The sequence below is a fragment of the Polypterus senegalus genome, chromosome 11, assembly GCF_016835505.1.
Source record: "Polypterus senegalus isolate Bchr_013 chromosome 11, ASM1683550v1, whole genome shotgun sequence".
Lineage (NCBI taxonomy): Eukaryota > Metazoa > Chordata > Cladistia > Polypteriformes > Polypteridae > Polypterus > Polypterus senegalus.
Genome location: NC_053164.1, coordinates 124,001,091 through 124,022,004, shown reverse-complemented (window position 1 = coordinate 124,022,004; position 20,914 = coordinate 124,001,091). Strand labels below are relative to the sequence as shown.

The following is a 20,914-nucleotide window of genomic DNA, read 5'->3' as shown; positions in this document are numbered from 1 at the left end:
AAAGAAGATTAAGGTCTTCGTACAAATTATTCACAGGCAATATTGTCTCAAGCTTTCTTTCCCTTGACAGATTTTGAGTGTTTATTCAGCAAAGAGTTTGAAAGAACTAGTTTTCCAGTGGGCAGAATCAATATCTTTTTTTTACTCAAGAGCAAAAATATTGCCTAATTCCACAATTATTTTGTTGATTGTAAAATTGGGCAGTTACAACTATCTACACAATTGGGAGGTAGTCATTAATTGCATGAAGTGTACTTTTTGCCAGAAACTTTTTTTTGTTTATTCCTGAGTATCATTTTCTTTTTTAGCTGCCTTTTTGGGAGACATTGCCTTGGATGAAGAGGACCTCAAACTTTTTAATGTGGAGAATGTTGTGGATTTGAGAAGAAGATTCGCCCTTCAAAGACTTTCCAATGCAACTGGTATGTGTTAGCTTTTTATATTTAGAGCTTATTCACACTTCAGCGTTTTTCTAGTATTTTAGGGGATGTGATAGCAGGTTCCTTGTGCAGAATGACACATCTGCAAAACAAAAGATGCTAATTTAGAGGTGTCAAAGAATTTAAGGTGGCCAGGGATTATAATTTTTTTTTTGTAGGCTTCAGGCATTCTAGTGTTAAATGAATAGTAATGCTTGTAAAATGCTTGTTAAATAAATGTTTTTGAAGTGTTTTTACATAAAGTCACTGCCTTCTTCTGGATGAGCCAGGAATGGAGCAGCTCATTGAAAACAGAATGAAAAAGCAAGTTTCTTTTTGCTCATGCATGCTTCGATCATCTACTGACAGCTATTAAGGGAGAGGTCAAGTACGCACAAAGCTTGTGATCAAATGACTAAAACTGAACAAAAATTATAAATGTGCAGTTAGTTTTAATCAAGTTGACGTTTATTAAATTTATGACAGATGTTTTAACACATAGGTGGAGTAGTGATATAATAGTGGAGCATAAAGCTGTCACTGCTGCCTCATAAAACCAACCGTATACAGTTTGCATGCTCTCCCTGTGCATTTCTGGATTGATCATTATTAGTGATTATGTTAGCTGTGAATGGCTACCTGTTTTAGCACTGAATACTAGATATGTTTTAGTATTACTTCTTAATTAAAAAATTATGTTTAGTCCTTCATGTTCTGTAAAATAAATAACACAATCCCCTTTTACCATCCCACTGTAGCTCCTAAAGAACTACAATATGAACATTGGCTACTGCACCATCAGATCCCACTGCTTCAAAATATCTGTATCTAATAACTGGGTTACAACTATACTTTATTTATAGGCTGTTGCTATTGAATTTCAATCAGCATACATTTTTCTGATTGACAGTACCATTGTACCCTGTGAACATCACTTTTGCTTCTGACCGAACACCCAGTGCTGCTGCAATGTATTCACTGGCTCTCTCAAACTGTTAACTGGCCTGATTTAATTTACCTCTCAGCATTTGCAGGAATAAATGTATATGACTATAACATCTGTTCAGTTCTTGTGATTTGATTACATTCTATCCACATGCTTAACCACTGCTTTGTTAGCTGTCACTATCTATCAGCTTATAAATACGGCAATCAGCTTTTGATATTGCAAGTGTAAAATGTTAAGGTGAAATTTTTAAACAGTAGCCCTGCATAGCAGCTTCGTCATCAAGTACTTTTGGGACAGTATACTGTTTAAGAGTTACAACATCTTCTGTGTAACACATAACAATATGCAAACTTTAATTGATCAAAGCTATGTAAAATGTTCCATTAATGTGTCCCAGTACCAGTCTTTAGTATTGCATAATCATAGTGGGAAGGAGTTTCACCAGTTTGCATTCACTGATGCAATCAACTTTTGCTTTCTTTTACAAAAGGAATAATTATTAGATTTTGTTGGAGCACAGATTTTATTGCCAAATACCAGTGTACATTCACTGAGACTACCTAATCACACTTGTTCACTGATCAAATCCTTATCTAGGACAAAGGGTATATTTACATTGCACTGTAATATATTACAGACTCTTCATGTAATGAGTCAACAAGATCCTTAGCAATGAGGCACAATCCTCCATTAATTGATTATACCAGGTTCTAAAATGGCAATGTAACTTACTTAAAATTTAAATAAAGAAAAAAACTCAAATCTTTCTCATATAAAGAAATAATATTCAAACCCATAAATAAAACCAAATTTGGAATATAATGCTTTTAACACTAGAATTACCAGAGCCTATGAAAAAACTCGTAATTCCGTCCCACCTTAAATCGCTTCTTAAATCCCTTCACACCTCTCCGCCAGCGCCCTTTGTCTTCTAAATGTGCTGATAAAGAGAAGCTAGGAGCAGCTGGCTATTCCATCCCCCCACCAATTTAGAACGTGCACGAACTTCTCTCAGCTCATGCCTTGATTGAGTATCTGGGAGTGAAGTGGAGTTTTAGAGTGGAAATAACAGATCGTTATTTGGAACACACGCATTTCATGTCTGTTCCGTTTCTACAGTAATCTGTGTAAACACATTGTTAAAACAGAAACATTTTTTATATTTTAGTAGTAGATGACAAAATGTAGGCATAAACTATATAATGTATGAAGCCTGAAGTCCAAATATCAAAGAAACATTTTCACAAGAATAACACAACAATTGCGCTTTTATTCAAAAATATAACTGCAGAAACAAAAAGCCGCCTTAACATGCGACATTGACAGCCGTTTATTGTAACTACCTCTGTGGTTCAATAGAATCAGTTCAGACATGAAATGCGTGTGTTCCAAATAACGATCTGTTATTTCCACTCTAAAACTCCACTTCACTCCCAGATACTCAATCAAGGCATGAGGTGAGAGAAGTTCGTGCACGTTCTAAATTGGTGGGGGGATGGAATAGCCGGCTGCTCCTAGCTTCTCTTTATCAGCACATTTAGAGGACAAAGGACACTGGCGGAGAGGTGTGAAGAGATTTAAAAAGCGATTTAAGGTGGGACGGAATTACGAGTTTTTTCGTAGGCTCTGGTAATTCTAGTGTTAAAATATAAAAATCTAGTTAACCAAAAAAATTCCCCAAACTGCATAAAACATTGCCAAAATGGGTTTTGCAGCTCTTAACAGATTGCAGTTATTACAAGTACATCTTGCAGTAGCCTACATAACAAAGCAGAGCTGAATGTTTCAGGTGGAACTGGATGCTTGTGCTGCCCAATCATAGTCCCAGTCATTCTCATGGCTGATGCTACATTTGCATGGTTCAGTCAGCTTGTCACAACTATTGTTTATGTGTCCTATTGCATTATCTTTAGCATCATGTGTCCAGAAAATTTTGTGAAAGAGATGTAAAGCTTGTTCCTTTGAATGTGGACCATGAATGAAAAATCTGTAGGGAAACAACCCTATTAAACAGCATTTAATGAAGAAAAAATGCCTTATTATGGGTGGTTTTGATAACTAAAGATATTATTCAATTAATTTTGTCAGTTTTCATGTATTTTGTTATTTGACCAAAAATGAGTTAAAAATTGTATCCATTTAAATAAATGGTGATTATGAAAGTTCATCTTAAAACAGAGTTTTCAGCATTACGAAGTCGAGAAAACCTGTATATTTAACGGAATTGGTATTGTGTGTTTAAGTACGTTCTGTACTTATGTAAGAAAAAATTAAATATTCTGCAAATAATTAACAATAATGTAATTTTATAAACCTAATGGTGTTTTAAAGTGCTATGATACACTGTCAAAAATAAAGATTATGTAATTACTGGTCTTAAATGGACTGTTAGGCTGGCAAATAAATAAAACACTTACTTTAATGCTTACTTAAGTATTTTGCAAGATTCTTAATACACAATGTTAACTAAATAATGCAAGGGGTGTTTTTTTAATATGCTATTAAACAGAGAACAGATTTTACTTTACAGTACTTGAAAAGGCCATGAAAATAATTTTTAGAAATCTCTCTTTTGTTTCTCTCATATATTTTAGATTGTTACAAAATAAAATGAATATAAAAACATCCGTGAACCTTTCTTACTAATATTGACTGTATTCATTCCTCTTCAACTCTTACTATTAATCTACTCCTGTCCTCATTCTGTGTATTTTTAAAACATTGCTTTTAAGTGGGTATATCCCCTTGACTTACTACATATTTGCTGCAAACCATCAAGTTGTTCTCATCAAATACAGTGTTATTGTTAGGAATCCTAGTATGTTATTATCAGACGGGTTCTCTAGTCTATAAGCAGTATGAAGCTGTTGGCTTATCCATGTAATGCCTGCTAGTGACTTCTTCAATGAATGTCTTGAGTAAATAATTTGTTTCTGTGTAATTACTCTTTTTCTCAGCGTGAAGCAAATAGCTGCTACTGTATTGAATTATATCGATATGAATGTGTTTGCTATGGGTACTGTAGTTGGAATATAAGGAAATTAATCATAACTTACTAAATATTATTAAAAATTCTGTAGAACTTACTGTTCATTGACATATATGCATATAGTACGTAACACTGTTATTTAGTTGGTTATTGTTAATAGAAACAACGTGTGCCAAGTAGTTATTAAAGTGAGAGCGGACACAACAAATCTTCCTAAAATATAGTAAAATGCTGTCCAATTTCTTATTCTGCCATTGGCAATTATACTGGCCTTGTGCTGTTAAAAGTTTGTACTAGTAAGCAACTTTTTCCAGGAGTTGTGCAGTTTAAAATAACACGAAGCAGTGAACTATAAAAAAAGCTTACTCGCTGTTCTTTGTTTTTTTATAAGAGGATAAATATTAGCTAGTCATAAACTGTAGTTCATAGTAGTTGAGGGTGTGATGATCTCAGATGGAATGCTGAGCATGTACTGTACATCTTTTCTCTTTTTCTAAGTATCTTATTCTCTTTAAAGCCACATGCAGACCACACACTACAGGCACCCTGCAGTTAAGCTCTGTTAACAAGTCTGAAGTCCTGAGGTAGTTATGTGTAAAAATAGATATAAAGAGAGATAGCAAATCAGGGGTCAGGTTTGGAAATTAGATGGAGAAAGAGACATAAAGAATAAGTAACTTACTGAAGTTAAACAAATACAGTACTTGCTTCTTTCTATTGTCCTAATATTGCTAAATTCATACTATAAAGACAAAACATCTGTGATAATACATTTATTGTCTGTTGAGTTTAGTAGTATGCCTCACATTCCTTTGATCTCCTGGTTGCATAGCATCACTATAGACATGAGAAGGGGTCTTTCAAGGGTACTGCAGCATCCTTTACTAAAGGGAAATAACACCTAGTGCTTGTTGTTAGATATGATGATTTAAAAATATTTAAAGGTGATTTAAAACTACTGGCAAAGGATACTGCTTAAATGTGCATGGCAAGGGATGAACAGCTATATTTTAACTTGTTTGTTGAAAGAATGTGTATATTTGATAAAAGGAAAATTACAATCATCCGTGGAATCAGTTTCTTCACCTACATTACCTTCAAAAATGATTACTGGACAGAAGTATATTTCAGAATTTGTTTGCTAATAATGTTATCCATTCATCCATTCATTCCCACTTAATCAATTCAAGGGTCATTAGCCATGGATTATTGAACCCAACAGGAATCCACACTAGACACAAGTAATGCAAGGGCTGTGCTAAAATTAAAAATAAATAAAAACAGTAAATTACATTTGTGCCTACTATAACCACTTCTAGATTTGAGAAGCCTTTTCAAGTAAAACATTTTTTAGATGTTTTTCCAATTTCATCAAATGTGTCCACAATATTGAAATGTATGCTTATTTCCAGATGAAACATTTTTAAACTGTTCTAATTTTGTGATGTTGTTGAGAATTAGTGGAGGAAGGGAGGATGTCTGTCTAACAGCCACCATGACAACTCTAAATGAGACTACTCCATAGGTCTCTACATGATGGGTTGTCACTGGGCTCTGGCCTTTAGCCACGCCAATGAGCTGGCAAACCACCTCATGCCCTGCTCTGGGCATCATAACCAAGAAGCTATTTCCCAGCAACAATTTGCCAAAATAGAAGCACTTGTAAAACAAAAATTGTGCCAAGGAGCTCTTCCAAATAAAACAAAATATATTAACAAAGCTCCAAAGAAATTATATTCAAAAACAAAACTATAAATGAATTATCTGTATTTCAAAGCCACAAATAAAGAACATTGACCTCCAAGAATAAATAAAGAAATATTAAAAGGAAAAGTTATTCCTACACAGAACTCTAATTTAAGGGTTATCTTGTCCGGTCACATTGTTTCTGCCATTGTACAGTTGGGATAGCTTAACCGGGGTCATTATAGTATGTTCAACATTTCCAGGTATAAACAGAAAAGAGTCCATCTGTCTTTCACCCCTTATGCACTAAGGGGTTTTTAACATTATTGCACCTGTCACAAAAACAACCATAAGACACTGAGAAGGTTTGGGGCAGCCACCTGTGTAATTTTTCACGGTTGCAAAATTGAGTCCAATGAACAGACATGTTCACACAACAGAGTCCAAAACAGAACTGATTTATTACACACAAAATGGCCGCTTTAAAGGCCAGTAGAGGAAGTGATGTCATCAGGACCGGAACTGGAAGTGACGTCGTTGGCTGCCCCAGAGCCGGGCGGGATTTCCCTAGAATGGTCTGCAAAAGATCGAGAGGGAGAATTGGTGCACTTCGCCACCCCTTGGGCCGGTGTGAAATTACATGTACTCAAGCCCTTTAGTTGTCTCCTAAACACGTGTGTGTGAGAGGCCCCCCTCCCCTCAGCCCAGACCCGTCGGGTTGGGCGTCCTGAACCGAGAAGTCGTGAATGCAGGAGATGGCATCGGCGTTGATATGGAGAGAACCCTTCTGATGAATGAGTGAGAACTTATAAGGTTGCAGATCAAGGAAACACCTAGTGACTCGATGGTTGGATTCCTTATGCAGGGCCATCCATTGTAAAGGTGTCTGGTCTGTGACAAGTGTAAACTCCCGACTCAAGAGGTAGTACCTCAACTGTGTAACTGCCCACGTAATCGCAAGAGCCTCTCTTTCCACTGCCACATACCTGGTCTCCCGATCCAGCAGTTTCCAGTTCAGGAACATGACGGGGTGTTCAGCACCATTGATGCTTTGGCTCAGCACTGCTCCTAGGTCTGTGTCCGAAGTGTCCATCTGGAGGATAAAAGGAACCGAAATGTCAGGTGCCTTCAAAACAGGTGCTGACGTCACGGCCCTTTTTAAGTCACTGAATGCAGCTTCCGTCTTATCGGTCCATACCACAATGATGGGAGCCCTCTTCTTTGTTAAATCACTCTAGTGCACAGCTCTCTCCAAAAAGCGTGGTACAAACCGGCGATAGTACCCGGCTAAACCGAGAAATGCTTCGACCTGCCGCTTAGAAACCAAGCCTATTGGACTGGACCAGGGACTATGACTTTCCTTTATGATTCCTAGGTCCAGCATGCGCTTGATTTCCAGTTCCACTTAGCTTTCTTTGCCTCGGGAAGACGATAGGGGCGCTCTCGGACTATAACCCCGGGTTCAGTCACAATATCGTGGGCAATCAGAGAGGTCTTTCCGGGGTTTTTATCTACCACCTCTGGAACGGATGAGATAACTTCTTCGAGCTCTCTCCTTTGTTGGGTATTCAAATTAAAGCCGAAGTTCAGCAGATTCACGTGATATATCTGCTCACTCAGTCAACAATTGGGCTGTTTCATCAAATAGTCGACAAGTTCTTTTCTCTCCTTAACTTCGTATGGTCCTTGCCAGTAGGGCAGGTAGTTTAGAGTGGGAGGTGGGAACCAACACCATTACCCGATCCCCCAGTTGGAATTCCCGAAGTGTCGTTCCACGGTCATAATACCGGGCCTGTGCTGCTTGTGCCTCCTTGTGGTGTAGCGGGTCCACAGCTCATTGTGCAAAAGCCATTCGTTTTAAATAAATGATCGTGGCTTAGCGAGAGGACGTTGGGCCATAGCGAGCCGTGGGGCGATCCGTAGGGTGTGGGCGTTTCTCACCGAGTGCACAGGTGAGGAACTGCCCACATTCGTGATTGTCCCATGGCTAATGGTGCAGCTGCTGTGGCCCTCGTCATTTAAAAAGAAGCGCAAGTTGGTTGTGAGGGTGGAAAAATGGAAAGAGGAGAAAAGAGAGATAAGGAAAAGAGGACGGAGGTTACAGGGAGCGAGGAAGCAGGCGGTGCGTGCGTGTGGTGAGCGCGCGATCGAGGGCAGCTGTGAGGAAACTGGGTGTAAGGCCGTCACCCGGGTGTTTGAGTGGATGTTGCTCCCGCTGAGCGACCATGTAGCGGGAGTGACCTGGTGAAAGCGATGAGCCGCAGAAGGCCGCGGAAAGGCAGCGGAAGTCAGGAGACTTGGTGGTGGAGTCCCCAATGTGTGCGTCCTGGCCATTGGGGTAATCAAGTCTCAGGGACTGGGATGAGAGCCAAACCGAAGCCAGGGATCGGGAGGTCTCCAGTCTCGAGTGTGTAGAGGAGGGCAGCTGCAGAGAGCGTCTTGCCTGCTGCTAAGCCCAAACAGGATAAGCAGGTGAGACGCTAACAGAAAAGAAGCACCGAGCTTGTTTGTTGTTTTTAAGACTGCTTCCATGAGAAGATTTTAACCTCTGGTTTTTAAGAATTGTTTTTTTCTATTTATTGGTTTTACCTCCACATTCTTTTTATGGATTATTTATTTATTTAAAGAACTTTGAGAACTGCACTATTTATTTGAACACTGTTTTGTTTTGATGGACAGTTTTAAATAAAAGCACTATTCACTTTTTGCACCACCCCTTGCTTAGATGTTTATTGCCTTCACTGACTAACTCACTCGGTTACGTTATCAACGGTGTTGGGTTCAAGTGCTTCCAAAAATCAGATGGGAGTGTGGAGCCAGAACCCACATCGTCACACTCCTCCGTGTGACTTTTTAATATGGGTCGAATTTTCTCAAATCTATCGCGCAAAATATTAGTCGAGGGAAGAGCAACTCCTACCCAACCTTCTTTTAAAATGTCCAATATTCCCAGAGGTTGCCGTCCATATAATAATTCAAAGGGTGAGAACCCCGTCGAGGCTTGAGGGACTTCCCTGTAGGCAAAGAGTACAAGGGGGAGGAGTTGATCCCAATTCCTTCTGTCCACGAAGACCACCTTGCGAAGCATCTGTTTGAGAGTCTGATTGAACCTCTCTACTAGACCGTCGGTATGAGGATGATACACCATGGTCTTCTAGTGCTTTATTTTAAGTAACTTAGCCATTTCCCTGAATGTCTCCGAGGTAAACGGCGTCCCTTGGTCCGTTAGGACTTCTTTAGGAATGCCAATTCGTGCAAAGACCCCTACTAGTTCCCGTGTGATGGCTTTAGAATTAGCTGAGCACAATGGAACAGCTACTTGATACTGGGTCGCATGATCTACGAGGACTAATATATATTTATATCCTCGGGCCGAGGTCTCCAGGGGTCCCACTATATTGACCCCTATTCTTTCAAATGGGACATCAATCAAGGGAAGGGGAACAAGAGGAGCACGGCCCCTCTTAGGAATTTGCTGCAGCTGGCACTCCAGACAAGAGATACAGAAGCGGCAAACCTCCTTATTAATTCCTGGCCAATAGAAATGGAGCTTGATACATTCTAATGTTTTCTCGGTGCTCAGGTGGCCTCCTAGGAGGTGGGTGTGCGCTAACTCACAAACCTGCTGCAGGAAAATTCGTGGGATTAGCAACAGCTTCCGCACCCCCCTCGTGCTCACTGAACCGATATAATAAATCATTTTCTATAACCAAGTGGGGCCCCTGTGACATGGGCTGATGGGTGCTTTGGCCGTTGACGAGAACCACTGCATTCTTTGCAAATTTAAGAGAATCATCATTCCATTGTTCCATTTTAAACGAGGTCGGTGTTTGTCTAAATTGGAAGCTTAGGTAGGAGAGAGGGTTTGGTCTGACCTTAAAGGGCGGGGAGTCATTCTGTTCCAACAAGACGCAGACGGATGACACAATGGTCTGCGACGGCCCAGGAAGTTCCCCATCCTCCTCTTGGTCTCCCATATCTCTCTCTGCCCGCTGAGTACACGGTGGGGAGACAACCTGAGACGGAGAGTTCCCGTCTGTTACTAGGCCCAAGTTAGGTTTAGCAGGGGTCAGTACTTCACTGATTTTACTATCAGACCAATCCTGCCCGAGAATCACAGTGAAAGGTGGATTTAGGAAGACCGCTATGGTGATTCTTTTAACTGATCCTCCCTGGCTGATGAAACATCAGGTGGATTTATATAAGCGGAGATCCCCGTGCACACAGGTAATACTGGTTTTTATTTTTAACCACTGTCGTGGTAGTACGTACCGGCAATCAACAATGGAAATGTTGCTGCCGGAATCAAATAGAGCTTCCACTTTGAATCCGTTTACAACTATCTCTCCTGTATGGGCCATTGACAAGGGGTTCGAAAGCACACACAATCCATCCCCCTCTCTCCATTTCATTTCGCCTCACTCCCAAGTGAGGGTCGCACCAGCAGAAGTGGGGACTCTGGTGCAAATTCTGATTTATGCCAAGAGCACAGATTAGGAAGGACATAATCTCCACAGCGTCTGCTTAAGGACCGTTCTGCTCTCCCAAATTGTGAGGCTGTCCTAGATGTTTTGATGAGCTCAGTGAGCTTGTTCACATTAGAAAAGCCTCCCCAGACTGGCTGGGTGACATGTTCTGGCAGATTATTTATTAACATAAAGCAGGCTACCTTCTTTACAATTTGGAAGGTGGTGCACTCAGCAGGCCTTAACCAACCCACCACCGTTTCCCACAGAGCATCAAGTTGCTCTTGGGTAGACCACTCAGGGTCTAGCCTCCATTCCTGTAATCTCCAATCTCTTCACCTGCTGGTCTGGGGAATCCCCACTTTACTCTGGGGCCTGGGCCCCAGCGGGGAGGACAGCTTTCTCCTCCGAGAGAGCATATTAAGTCCCCATCGCTTCCCCCATAGAGTCCAGCCCACATTTGTGTGTCCCATCGACACTCTCCCTATTTAGTTTATGTGGCTTGGAGTTAGACAAAGGAGTCGGAGCAGAGTCTGCACCAGTTCTTTCCGAAATCCGAGACGGAATCCTCACCTGGAAGCTCGGTCCCAATACTCACCCACCTGGTCATGATTCAGGTCCGGTCCTGTTCTATTCTGAGCTTTTATAATCCTGCCGACTACGCCACTGTCACAAAAATGATCATAAGACACTGAGAAGGTTTGGGGCAGCCACCCGTATCATTTTTCCCGGCTGAAAATTGAGTCCAAAGAGCAGACATGTTCACACAACAGAGTCCACAACAGAACTGATTCATTATACACAAGATGGCAGCTTTAAAGGCCATTAGAGGAAGTGATGTCATTGGGACCAGAACTGGAAGTGACGTCGTTGGCTGCCCCAGAACCGGGCGGGATTTCCTTAGAATGGTCTGCAAAAGATCGAGCGGGAGAATTAGTACACTTGGCCACCCCCTGGTCTGGTGTGGAATTACATGTACTCAAGTCCTTTAGCTGTCTCCCAAATACGTGTGTGACACACCTAAAGTACATACCAAAAAACAAACAGCTCTGCTTATGTAATAAAAGAAGCTGCAAATGGCTGAAGAGTTGTATGATATTTGAAATTTAAAAAAAAAAAAGTATTCATGTTATTAAAAACCTTGAAACAATTTCTGTTTACCACTTGACATAGCAAAACCTTACATTTTGTGCACTAGATTGGGCTTATTGTGCTGAAATTCACCCATCTTTTCCTGCTTTCCTTTGCAGTTGCCCCACAAAGGTTCATTCAGTCTTTGTTTATTTATTTTTTTGTTGTTGTTGCTTTTATCTTGTATTTCACGTCTAGAATAAACTAAGTGCATACATACATTTTTATACCAGCTTCTTCCAGTGCTGGCTGGCTGTGGGGATGGGGACAATGCTTTTTCTGACAGCCCTGAGCACAGATCTACCAATACAGACACACACACCTAAACCAGTGTTTTCTCAGCAACTTTTGTTTTGCAGGTAGGACACATGAAACTTGTTTAAGGTATAATTCATCCCGCCACTGCATATTTTAACCTGTTCCTAACTTCATACTCCCATACTCCTAGTTTATCCTGTTTCTTACTTCATAATCTCAGACCAATCCCAACAACAGGAAAACGGGATAAAGAATATTGCACGTGCAGGCTTTGGTGAGGGGTGCATGTGCATGCATGTGTATGCATGCACATGCATATGCATGTGTTTGAGGAGGTTGTGGTAAATTATGCTTTTTTTGATGTGCGTAGTGTGATACGGTGAAATTTACTTGAAATTTACTTGAGGGGGGGAATCTTCACATGAAAAAATACAGTGTAATGGTAATCACAAGTACACTAAGAAACATTGCCTACACTCTAAGCTGAAATTGAAAGAGCACTGCCCAGTAAACTAACATTCGGTGAACATTCAGCAGACATTAATTGAAATCATGACATACTTGAACTGTAAAACTGCATGCCATTACGCTTCAAACTTATACTAAAAGCAGCACTTACAAGCATAGAATCAAGTATTTCATCAAATGTGTTATTTTCTATAGAGTCAAAACTGTGATCAGAATTTGACTCAAGCTTTGTGCATAATGATGTGCAACGATGAGCTGTCGTAGAAACTGTTTATATCTTGTCTTTTCTGAATAGCTATAATATGTAATATGAGAGGCCAATTATAGACAACTATATATCATTAGAATGGGCTGAAACTCCTCTATCCATTGGTGATGAGTCTTTGATTTCATGTGGCTTAAGGTAAATGAAATCTTTTCTAAAAAGCCGATTTACTCAGTTGTGACGTGCTGCTCACGTCAGGGTACACCTGTGCAAATTGCATTTTTTAATACTGAAAGAGAACATACAACATGGACACTTATGATTTATTTGAAACAATACATCTTTGGGTATGTAAAAATACCATTATTGCTTTTGATTGACTTGTGGGTTTACTGCAACATACACAAACATCTTTGCAAATTGGCTTTGTCCCACCGGTGGTCACATAGCATAATCAACAGAATTTTTTGATTCTGGCACTTTCAAGAAGAATAAAAAAACTGCCCTGTCTCAGTGTATTTCAAACACCTTACCAGCCCATCCATAGGCAACTGGGAGGAATTGGCTTACTAGGCCAAAATAAGGTGCAGGAAACGCAGCTGAGAAACACTGCAATGAAACTTCTCTGAATATTTGAAAAAAATATTTTAAAAAAAGTACTAGGGAGAGAAACCATAAAACAAACTCTGACTGTATGATAAACCCCAAACAAAGAATCTTTAATAAAAGAATAATTTATTTAACAACTAGAAAAAGGGACTACAAACACTCAAAAGAGCAAAAAAAGAATTTATCAAAACACAATCTGAAGAAAAAAAAGGCCAAATCTAAAGTTAACCAGAAAACAATAGCAAAAATTCAGAAAACAATGAACTGCTAAGGGATTCACTACCCAACCTCAATTTATCGGCTGAGGTTAGTCTCTTAGTAGTGATGTAAATGTGCTCGTGCCTTTTGGTATTCCACTCACAACATCCAAGGAACATCAGAGAACATGTCATAAATACATAACAAATAATAAATAAACAGAACAATATTAACAGCAATTACATAAATACAATAAACATACTTAAAAATAAACAAAGACACAGAAATGGAAAATATGCATTAGCCAGGGAAAAGAAACCTCACTTAAACATAACGCAGAAAAACTATAATAACATTAATGCAATCATCACATATGTTACTTAGAAATACAGCCGCCTGTAATATATTACTTATAATTTGTATGATTATAAGTGAAATATCTTTAAAAATTAGTATTTGTTACATTTCAGCTAGTATTATTTTACAATTCATTTGTTTATTAAATGGTGCTTTGTACCAGCAGGAAAATATTAACTTAAAGAAAGAATTATTTCCTCCTATGATCTTCTTGTAATTTATGTAATCATCCCATTGAACACTGGATTAGCTTCACTTCACAATTTGAACTTTTCCCAGTGTGCAGGACACAGGCTTTTTAGAACATTTTACTGGAAGCCCTAATAAATGAACATTACCCCAAAAAAAAAAAAAAACAACCATGTATGTAAAATCTGGTACAGCTCTTATTTTGTCAGGTAATTGCCCACAGCATGACATAATGAGAAAGCTGCCACTTCTGTGTTGCAAACTGAGTGACTTGATGAGATTTTAACCTAGTGAACCTGACTTGAGTAGGCTGTAAAGTTTTGAAAGGAATTTAATGTAAGTGTAACCAGGTTAGGGTCTAAATTATGAAAAAAAAACAGATAAAACCACTCTGATGAAATAATGAATTGCATATTTAAAATTTCAGTCTCATTTAGGTAATATGTGGGCCTTCACCAATTATCCTAATTAGAGTTTTATTCGATTAGACTGGAGTGACATTATTCTGCTGTGATAAGTAATCTAAAGATAGCTTAACCTTGTGGTGTGCTGATGATGAACATAAATCCTTTCTTGTAACTTTAGTCAGCATTCATTTTTTTTCACAGTCTTACTTTCCTTTTGATGTAGATTCTGGTTTTCAATATGTCATTGCTTCAAAAATCACATAGCAGGCCGTCTGTATTTAGGTTTCAAATTACAAAATTGAGACAACATTTGTGTGCAATTAAAATGTGACTGTTAAATTGACACAATTTCCCCTCTGGATACGTAAAAATTCTTAGGAATGTTTAAAAATTTCTAATTTACTGCCTGCCAGATGATTAGAATTTAATCTAATGCAATCCTTTTGAAAACCAACTGCTGACGTGGACCATGTCTTTTCAGCTGCAGCATTTGGCTAGAAAGAGTGGTGTTATTTAATGGAAAAGAAATATTAGCTGCTATTCAGCTTTCACATTTTCACATTGAAACAGGTTAGATCAAAATAGATCACCTTATTATATGGTCAAAATAAAATACTATAAAATTCCAGTCTTTTCTCTTGTAATCTGTTATACATGAAGAGTTACTTCATTCTGATATAAATCCATTAAAAGAGAAAGTTCTCCAGACTCATCCAAGACATAACCAAATTAAAGACACATTTTTGAGCTGTTTCTGGTCATCGTCATCCTTCTCTATGAGTGCTCATTCTTTTTATCGATGGTATATTCTGATTATTAATTTTGGCCTTGGAACTGTTCTTGTTCTTGCCAATTAAACAATTTAAGTCATGCTGTGCCAATAAGGTTGACATTTTGCACTAAACTGAAACTGTAGATCATTTTGAATCTCTGGTGTACAGGCGTAAAATATCAAAGATGAGGATGGCACCTGTACATCATAATAGGAAAAATAGATTTGCAACAATTGAAATGCTAAGAGCTTGGAATCAACAACTATAACCACTACAATAAGTAGGAGGGGGTAATGATACTTTGTATATACTTTGTAGTGTTTACATTTCTTGTCTGCATTCTATCTGATTTATGCTTAAACTTCTGTTTCTTTTTGCATGCAGCAAAGAAATAAAAAAAAACCATAAACATTTGGCTTGAGATAATAAAAAACCCTTATTATTATAGGCTTTCATAGTTTGAACATTTAGGGTGTTGATAATAAATTTTACTGCTAATAGTAATTTAAAATAAGACTGTTCAGCATGGTGAGGTGGTTGATGGCTCTTTGCCCTCACAGATTCTGGGTTTAAATCTAACCCTATTAAATAACTGTCTTTGTTGATCATGTTGTGGGTTTTCTGTGTTGTTTTCCCAGGTGTCTGCTCTGCTTCTTTTTGATTGTCATTATTAGGATAAAACGAAAGAAGCAAACTACATGGAATAAGGTCAAAATAATAAAAACAAATGAGTTAAGCATTAATATTAATACTTCTAAATATTTTATAAATGTAAAAATTATACTACTATGCTGTTCTAAATTCAGAATAAGTGAATAGAAAAAAAACAACTAATTAAATTAGATCAATTATTATCACTGATTGTGAATCTGTCTGGAATTAAAGCCTACACAGGGTCCACTGGTGTAGAATATACTCAAATATCAACAATATAGTGAATGAATAACACTATTTGAGTTTGTCAAAAGCTTCATCTACACTCCAAATATGTTGATGAGATCCACCCTGGGAAACACTAAAAGCATTTTACAAAGGGACAAATCATGTCATATGTTTCATGTAAAAATAAATTAAGCAAATCTCTTCACCAAGTTTATTTTCTTGGTCACAAGTATGCAAACGATGTGCATAAAAAAAATGGAGCAAAAAAAAAAAAGACTATTAGAATTTAATCATTTGGACATAAAAGTAAACATTCACCATTATCACATAAAATCAGGAAGACATAACTAACTCTTCTGCCACAGATTAAAGACAGGCAGGCTACAAAGGAAGCTTAACAATATGACCAGGAAATGAAGAATGAAATGTTTATGAAATGTTTAATATTTGAAGACTAGCCGAGGTCAAAATCATTAATAATTTTAAAGAATGAAAATGCCAAAGCTTAATATGATAAACAAGGTTTATAGGTGAATATACAAAGCAAGTTCCTATTCAAATTAACTGGAAAGTAAGATATACGTTTAGAGAGGTTAACAAACTTAGACAAGGAAATATATGTGATGCTGATGAGGTCATGTGGTACGACTTCCGGGACACACCTTTTAGCAGCAGGTACCTGCTGCTAGCTGAAGCTCAAAATTGCGGCGCCCACTAGTAAAATGTTATAATGTGTTTTCTTAATCATATGAAAATATGAAATAACTAATCCCAAATCAAAATAATAGAGTGAAACTGAATTCTACACTTATAACCTTAAGAAATCTCTTATATTTATTTCTCTACTGGTTCATCCTGCTTCCACTTCAAAGCCGGTCCAACCCACACACAGCTGACGGCATTTCTCGATTCCTTTTCATCCTCTTCCAAACCCTTCCCCATGCTTCCTGAGGCCTCCCATTCACCCCCACAACGCTTTTCTCGATTCCTATTCCTCCTTTGGACTACCGCGTTCCTCCTCTTCAAAACCGGTCCCACCCACACGCAGCCGACATGGCATTTCTTGATTCCTATTTGTCCTCTTCCAAACCCTTCCCCACGCTGCCTGCGGCCTACCATACACCTTTTTATTTTTGTTATACTGTGACGGTTGTTTCCTAAACCTTTGCTCTTCTCAATATTTACCACAACAATAAGACCCAGTTGCTCAATTTTACTGTGATATTAATTTCTCAACTGTGACTCCCCAAGAATTTGCTGCAAGAGCAATACTGAGCGTCACAACGACGATTCTCTACATATTAACAAAAAAGTTCTTAATCTTATACAGGGTGAAAAAGTGACATTCAAGAGTGTAGGTACAGTGGTCAGTGACAATCCTAATGATCAACTAATGTACCCACAGGAGTTTTTACACACCCTCACACCAACTGGCATGCCTCCCCATATCCTTCATCTGAAGGTGGGAGCCGTAGTTATGCTCCTCCGAAATATTATGCCATCAAAAGGTCTTTGCAACGGAACAAGACTCATCGTTACCCAAATACATACAAATATTATTGAGTGCAAACTGATCGCTATCCAAAGTTCTGAAACAATCTTGATTCCCAGAATCTCTCGCCTTCTTTCTGACACCAATCTCCCTTTTAAATTTAAACGCACACAATTCCTACTCAGACTCGCATTCTCCATGACTATCAACAAGTCCCAAGGACAAACGTTTGCAAAGATTTGCGTTAATCTATAACAACCAGTCTTCACCCACGGTCAGTTATACGTGTCTTTTTCTAGGGTTAGATCTTTCGACTCATTATCTGTCCTCTCCAGCAAAACACCTATTCACAACTGCGTGTTTCAGGAAGTATTACTTTCTTTTTGATTTCTGAATTCCTTTCTCACCATTTTCCGTTCCTATTCTTACACCGCCGTATGCTACGGAGGGCATCGGCTAGTCATAAGTAAATTCCAGAAAACATTTGCATAGATACAAAGTCAGAACAAGCTAGCATAGTTAACACTAGAATTCCTGAAGCCTGAGAAGAAGTTCATAATCCCGGCCCACCTTAAATCTCTTTGCACCTCTCCCTTCAGCTTCTTTTGTGTCGATTAGTGCAAGCAGCCTGCTATCCCATCCCCCCACTGCCGAAGAAAGGGCAAAAAGCTCTCCCAGCTCAAGCTTTGTTCATCTGGGAGTGAGGTACCTGGAGCTGTATAGAGTAAATAATACAGTAATCCCTCCTTGATCGCGGGGGTTGCGTTCCAGACCCCCCCCGCGATAGGTGAAAATCCGCAAAGTAGAAACCATATGTTTGTATGGTTATTTTTATATATTTTAAGCCCATATAAACTCTCCCACACTGTTTATAAATATTCCCTGCAGAGTTATACAGCATAAACCCTTTGTATTCTCTTGGATATTAGGTAAGATCCATTGAAATTATGTATGTAAACACACTGTTTATATACAGTAAAATCTAAATATTATTTTAAAGATATCAAGTGTCTCCGATATCATATGTTACAGCCATTACAATAGACAGGCCACCAGCAATAAATACGTACAATGCAAGAAAAATTGTATACAGTAAATGTGTGTACAGTGACACTAAACATATGTACATGTACTAAGTACTGTAAGTAGAAAATTAATTATAGTTACTCACCAACAATGACACGATGACTTGTCCGATAACGAGGAGTTTAGTTTTACTGCACAACAAAGGAGAGCGTTACAGCTCTTCTAAAGGAGCCTCTTCAGGCAACTGTATAGCACCTCCATTGTTCTTCTTCCAGCAGACTTCAATCCAAATCCCTAAAGTAGATTCCATCCAGACTACTGCCTTATTGCATCCACTTACAATTCGTTTTGCACCCTGATTATAAGGACATTGCGGCTGTAGATCTTATATTCCTTTCCTGCTTTTTAAATAAAAAGAATCGTAGCCTCATTGATGCCGTAATGGCGTCCTACAGCGATGTAGCTTTTCCTTTCCTTCAAAATATCTAAAACGTTTACCTTTTCAGCAATCATTAACATCTTCCGTTGGTGCTTGGGCACGGCCCCTGAAACAGTAGCAGGAGCAGATCGTTTTGCCATAATGAAGGGCTTGACTATGCACAAAAATAAACATAAAAGAGCACAAAAGTTAACTCTTTACACAGTGAAACACGTTGATGGTGAATGAGCGAGACGAGACTTCCTGGTTAACGCTGTGGAAACGAATTCAGCGCTCCGTCGCTGAGCCATTCAGCACACAGGAACTTAACTGCATGCTCTGATTGGTTAGCTTCTCAGCCATCTGCCAATAGCGTCCCTTGTATGAAATCAACTGAGCAAACCAACTGAGGAAGCATGTACAGGAAGTAAAAAGACCCATTGTCTGCAGAACCCACGAAGCAGCAAAAATCCGCGTTATATATTTAGATATGCTTACATATAAAATCCGCGATAGAGTGAAGCCGCGAAAGTCTAAGCGCAATATAGCGAGGGATTACTGTATATCGTTATTTGGAACACTTGCATTTTATGTTTGTTCTGTGTCTACAAAGATCTATAAATGTGTAGGATGACAGGAAATGCTAGAAACGTTGAGCACATACCTAAAAGACAAACTTTTTTCATGTTTTAGTACTAATGACAAAATTTTTACATGGTGCATAATGTATGAAGACTGAAGTCCAAATATCAAATAAACACTTTAACAAAAGGTACAAGTATAACAATAAAAGTGTGCTTTTATTCAAGAATATAACTGAAGTAAAAGTAATACAGTAGGTTAGTGTACTTCGTTGACATGACAGTTTTTGTGTACAGCGGTAAGAATTACCGACTCATTATCAACAGGACATGGATTTGATCCTGGTTGCTTCCCAAAATAAACATTTTGATTAGTGAGCTGCTCTTATTCTTACTATTACACAAAAAAAACATACTTTTGATTTGAGTCTGCAACAGCCGGTGTAGACGTATGGTACTTGTAAAGGTTAGCGTTTTTTTTTTTTTCCAGTTTTATTCTCTCAGTCACTTTCTCCCGCTTTCCCCGATCTGGCACTGCTGTTTTCAAATAAAGACATGCTACAACATATGTGAACTCAGATGAGGATGAGGGTTCTACATTAGAGAGAGAGAACAGAAGCCCTCCTTGCAAGAAACGTTCACTTACATATAAGATCAAAGCAACTGCAGCAGGCGTAAAGGTGAAAGATGGCACCATTTTAATGCAGCAACAGGTCAGGTGTCATCCTGCCAGTCACTATGCCCCACACCTGTCCTTCAAAGAAAAAGCAGGGCTTATAGAGCTCACCAAGGTATCGTGCAAAGTCCTGTTTGTGATTATGTTTTGTGATGGTCTTTATATAAAAACATTTATATGTTACTTATATAAAAGCTAGATCGAATGTCATTTACCTTGATTTATTTACTTAAATTACTACAGCGTAAAGTCACAAGTAGATTGCAGAGCTTCCTCTTTTTTTTCGACACGGGCATGCTCACAAAGTACATGAGTTCTGAAGTGACTTTAGCTGCAGGTGGAAGCTCCACGAAACTGTTGTTACGGTTCTTCCTTTGTCCAAAAACACTTTCATAAGGTTTATGACCTTACTCTCGGAAACTCTTTCTCCCGTGGGTCGACTGGGATCTTTTGCTGAATAAGATCAAACACAGTTGTGTAGGGTGTAACAGGAGCTTCCACCTACAGCTAAAGTCACTTAAGTACACATGTATTTTGTGAGCATGTCCATGTTGATCAGAAGAAGTTCTGCAGTTTACTTGTGACTTTACGCTGTTGGAAGATAAGTAAATAAAGTAAATAACATTCGATCTGGCTTTTATATAAGAAATATTTACATGGTTTTAATAAAAAAGACCAAACGATGCAATCTTTCGCCTTGTGGAAAGCAGCCCAGACACAGACAGGCGGACACCG

The 20,914-nt window shown here is 38.7% G+C and overlaps 1 protein-coding gene across 2 annotated transcripts in view; it reads left to right on the top strand.

The window, feature by feature from the left end:
* Positions 1 to 20,914, top strand: part of bmp1a (bone morphogenetic protein 1a) — a 415,384-nt gene that overhangs the window by 136,411 nt on the left and 258,059 nt on the right. For both annotated transcript variants that reach the window (XM_039769599.1, XM_039769597.1), the window contains exon 2: positions 309 to 422. In XM_039769599.1, the coding sequence (XP_039625533.1) occupies positions 309 to 422 (114 nt within the window). The remainder of the gene's footprint in view (positions 1 to 308; positions 423 to 20,914) is intronic.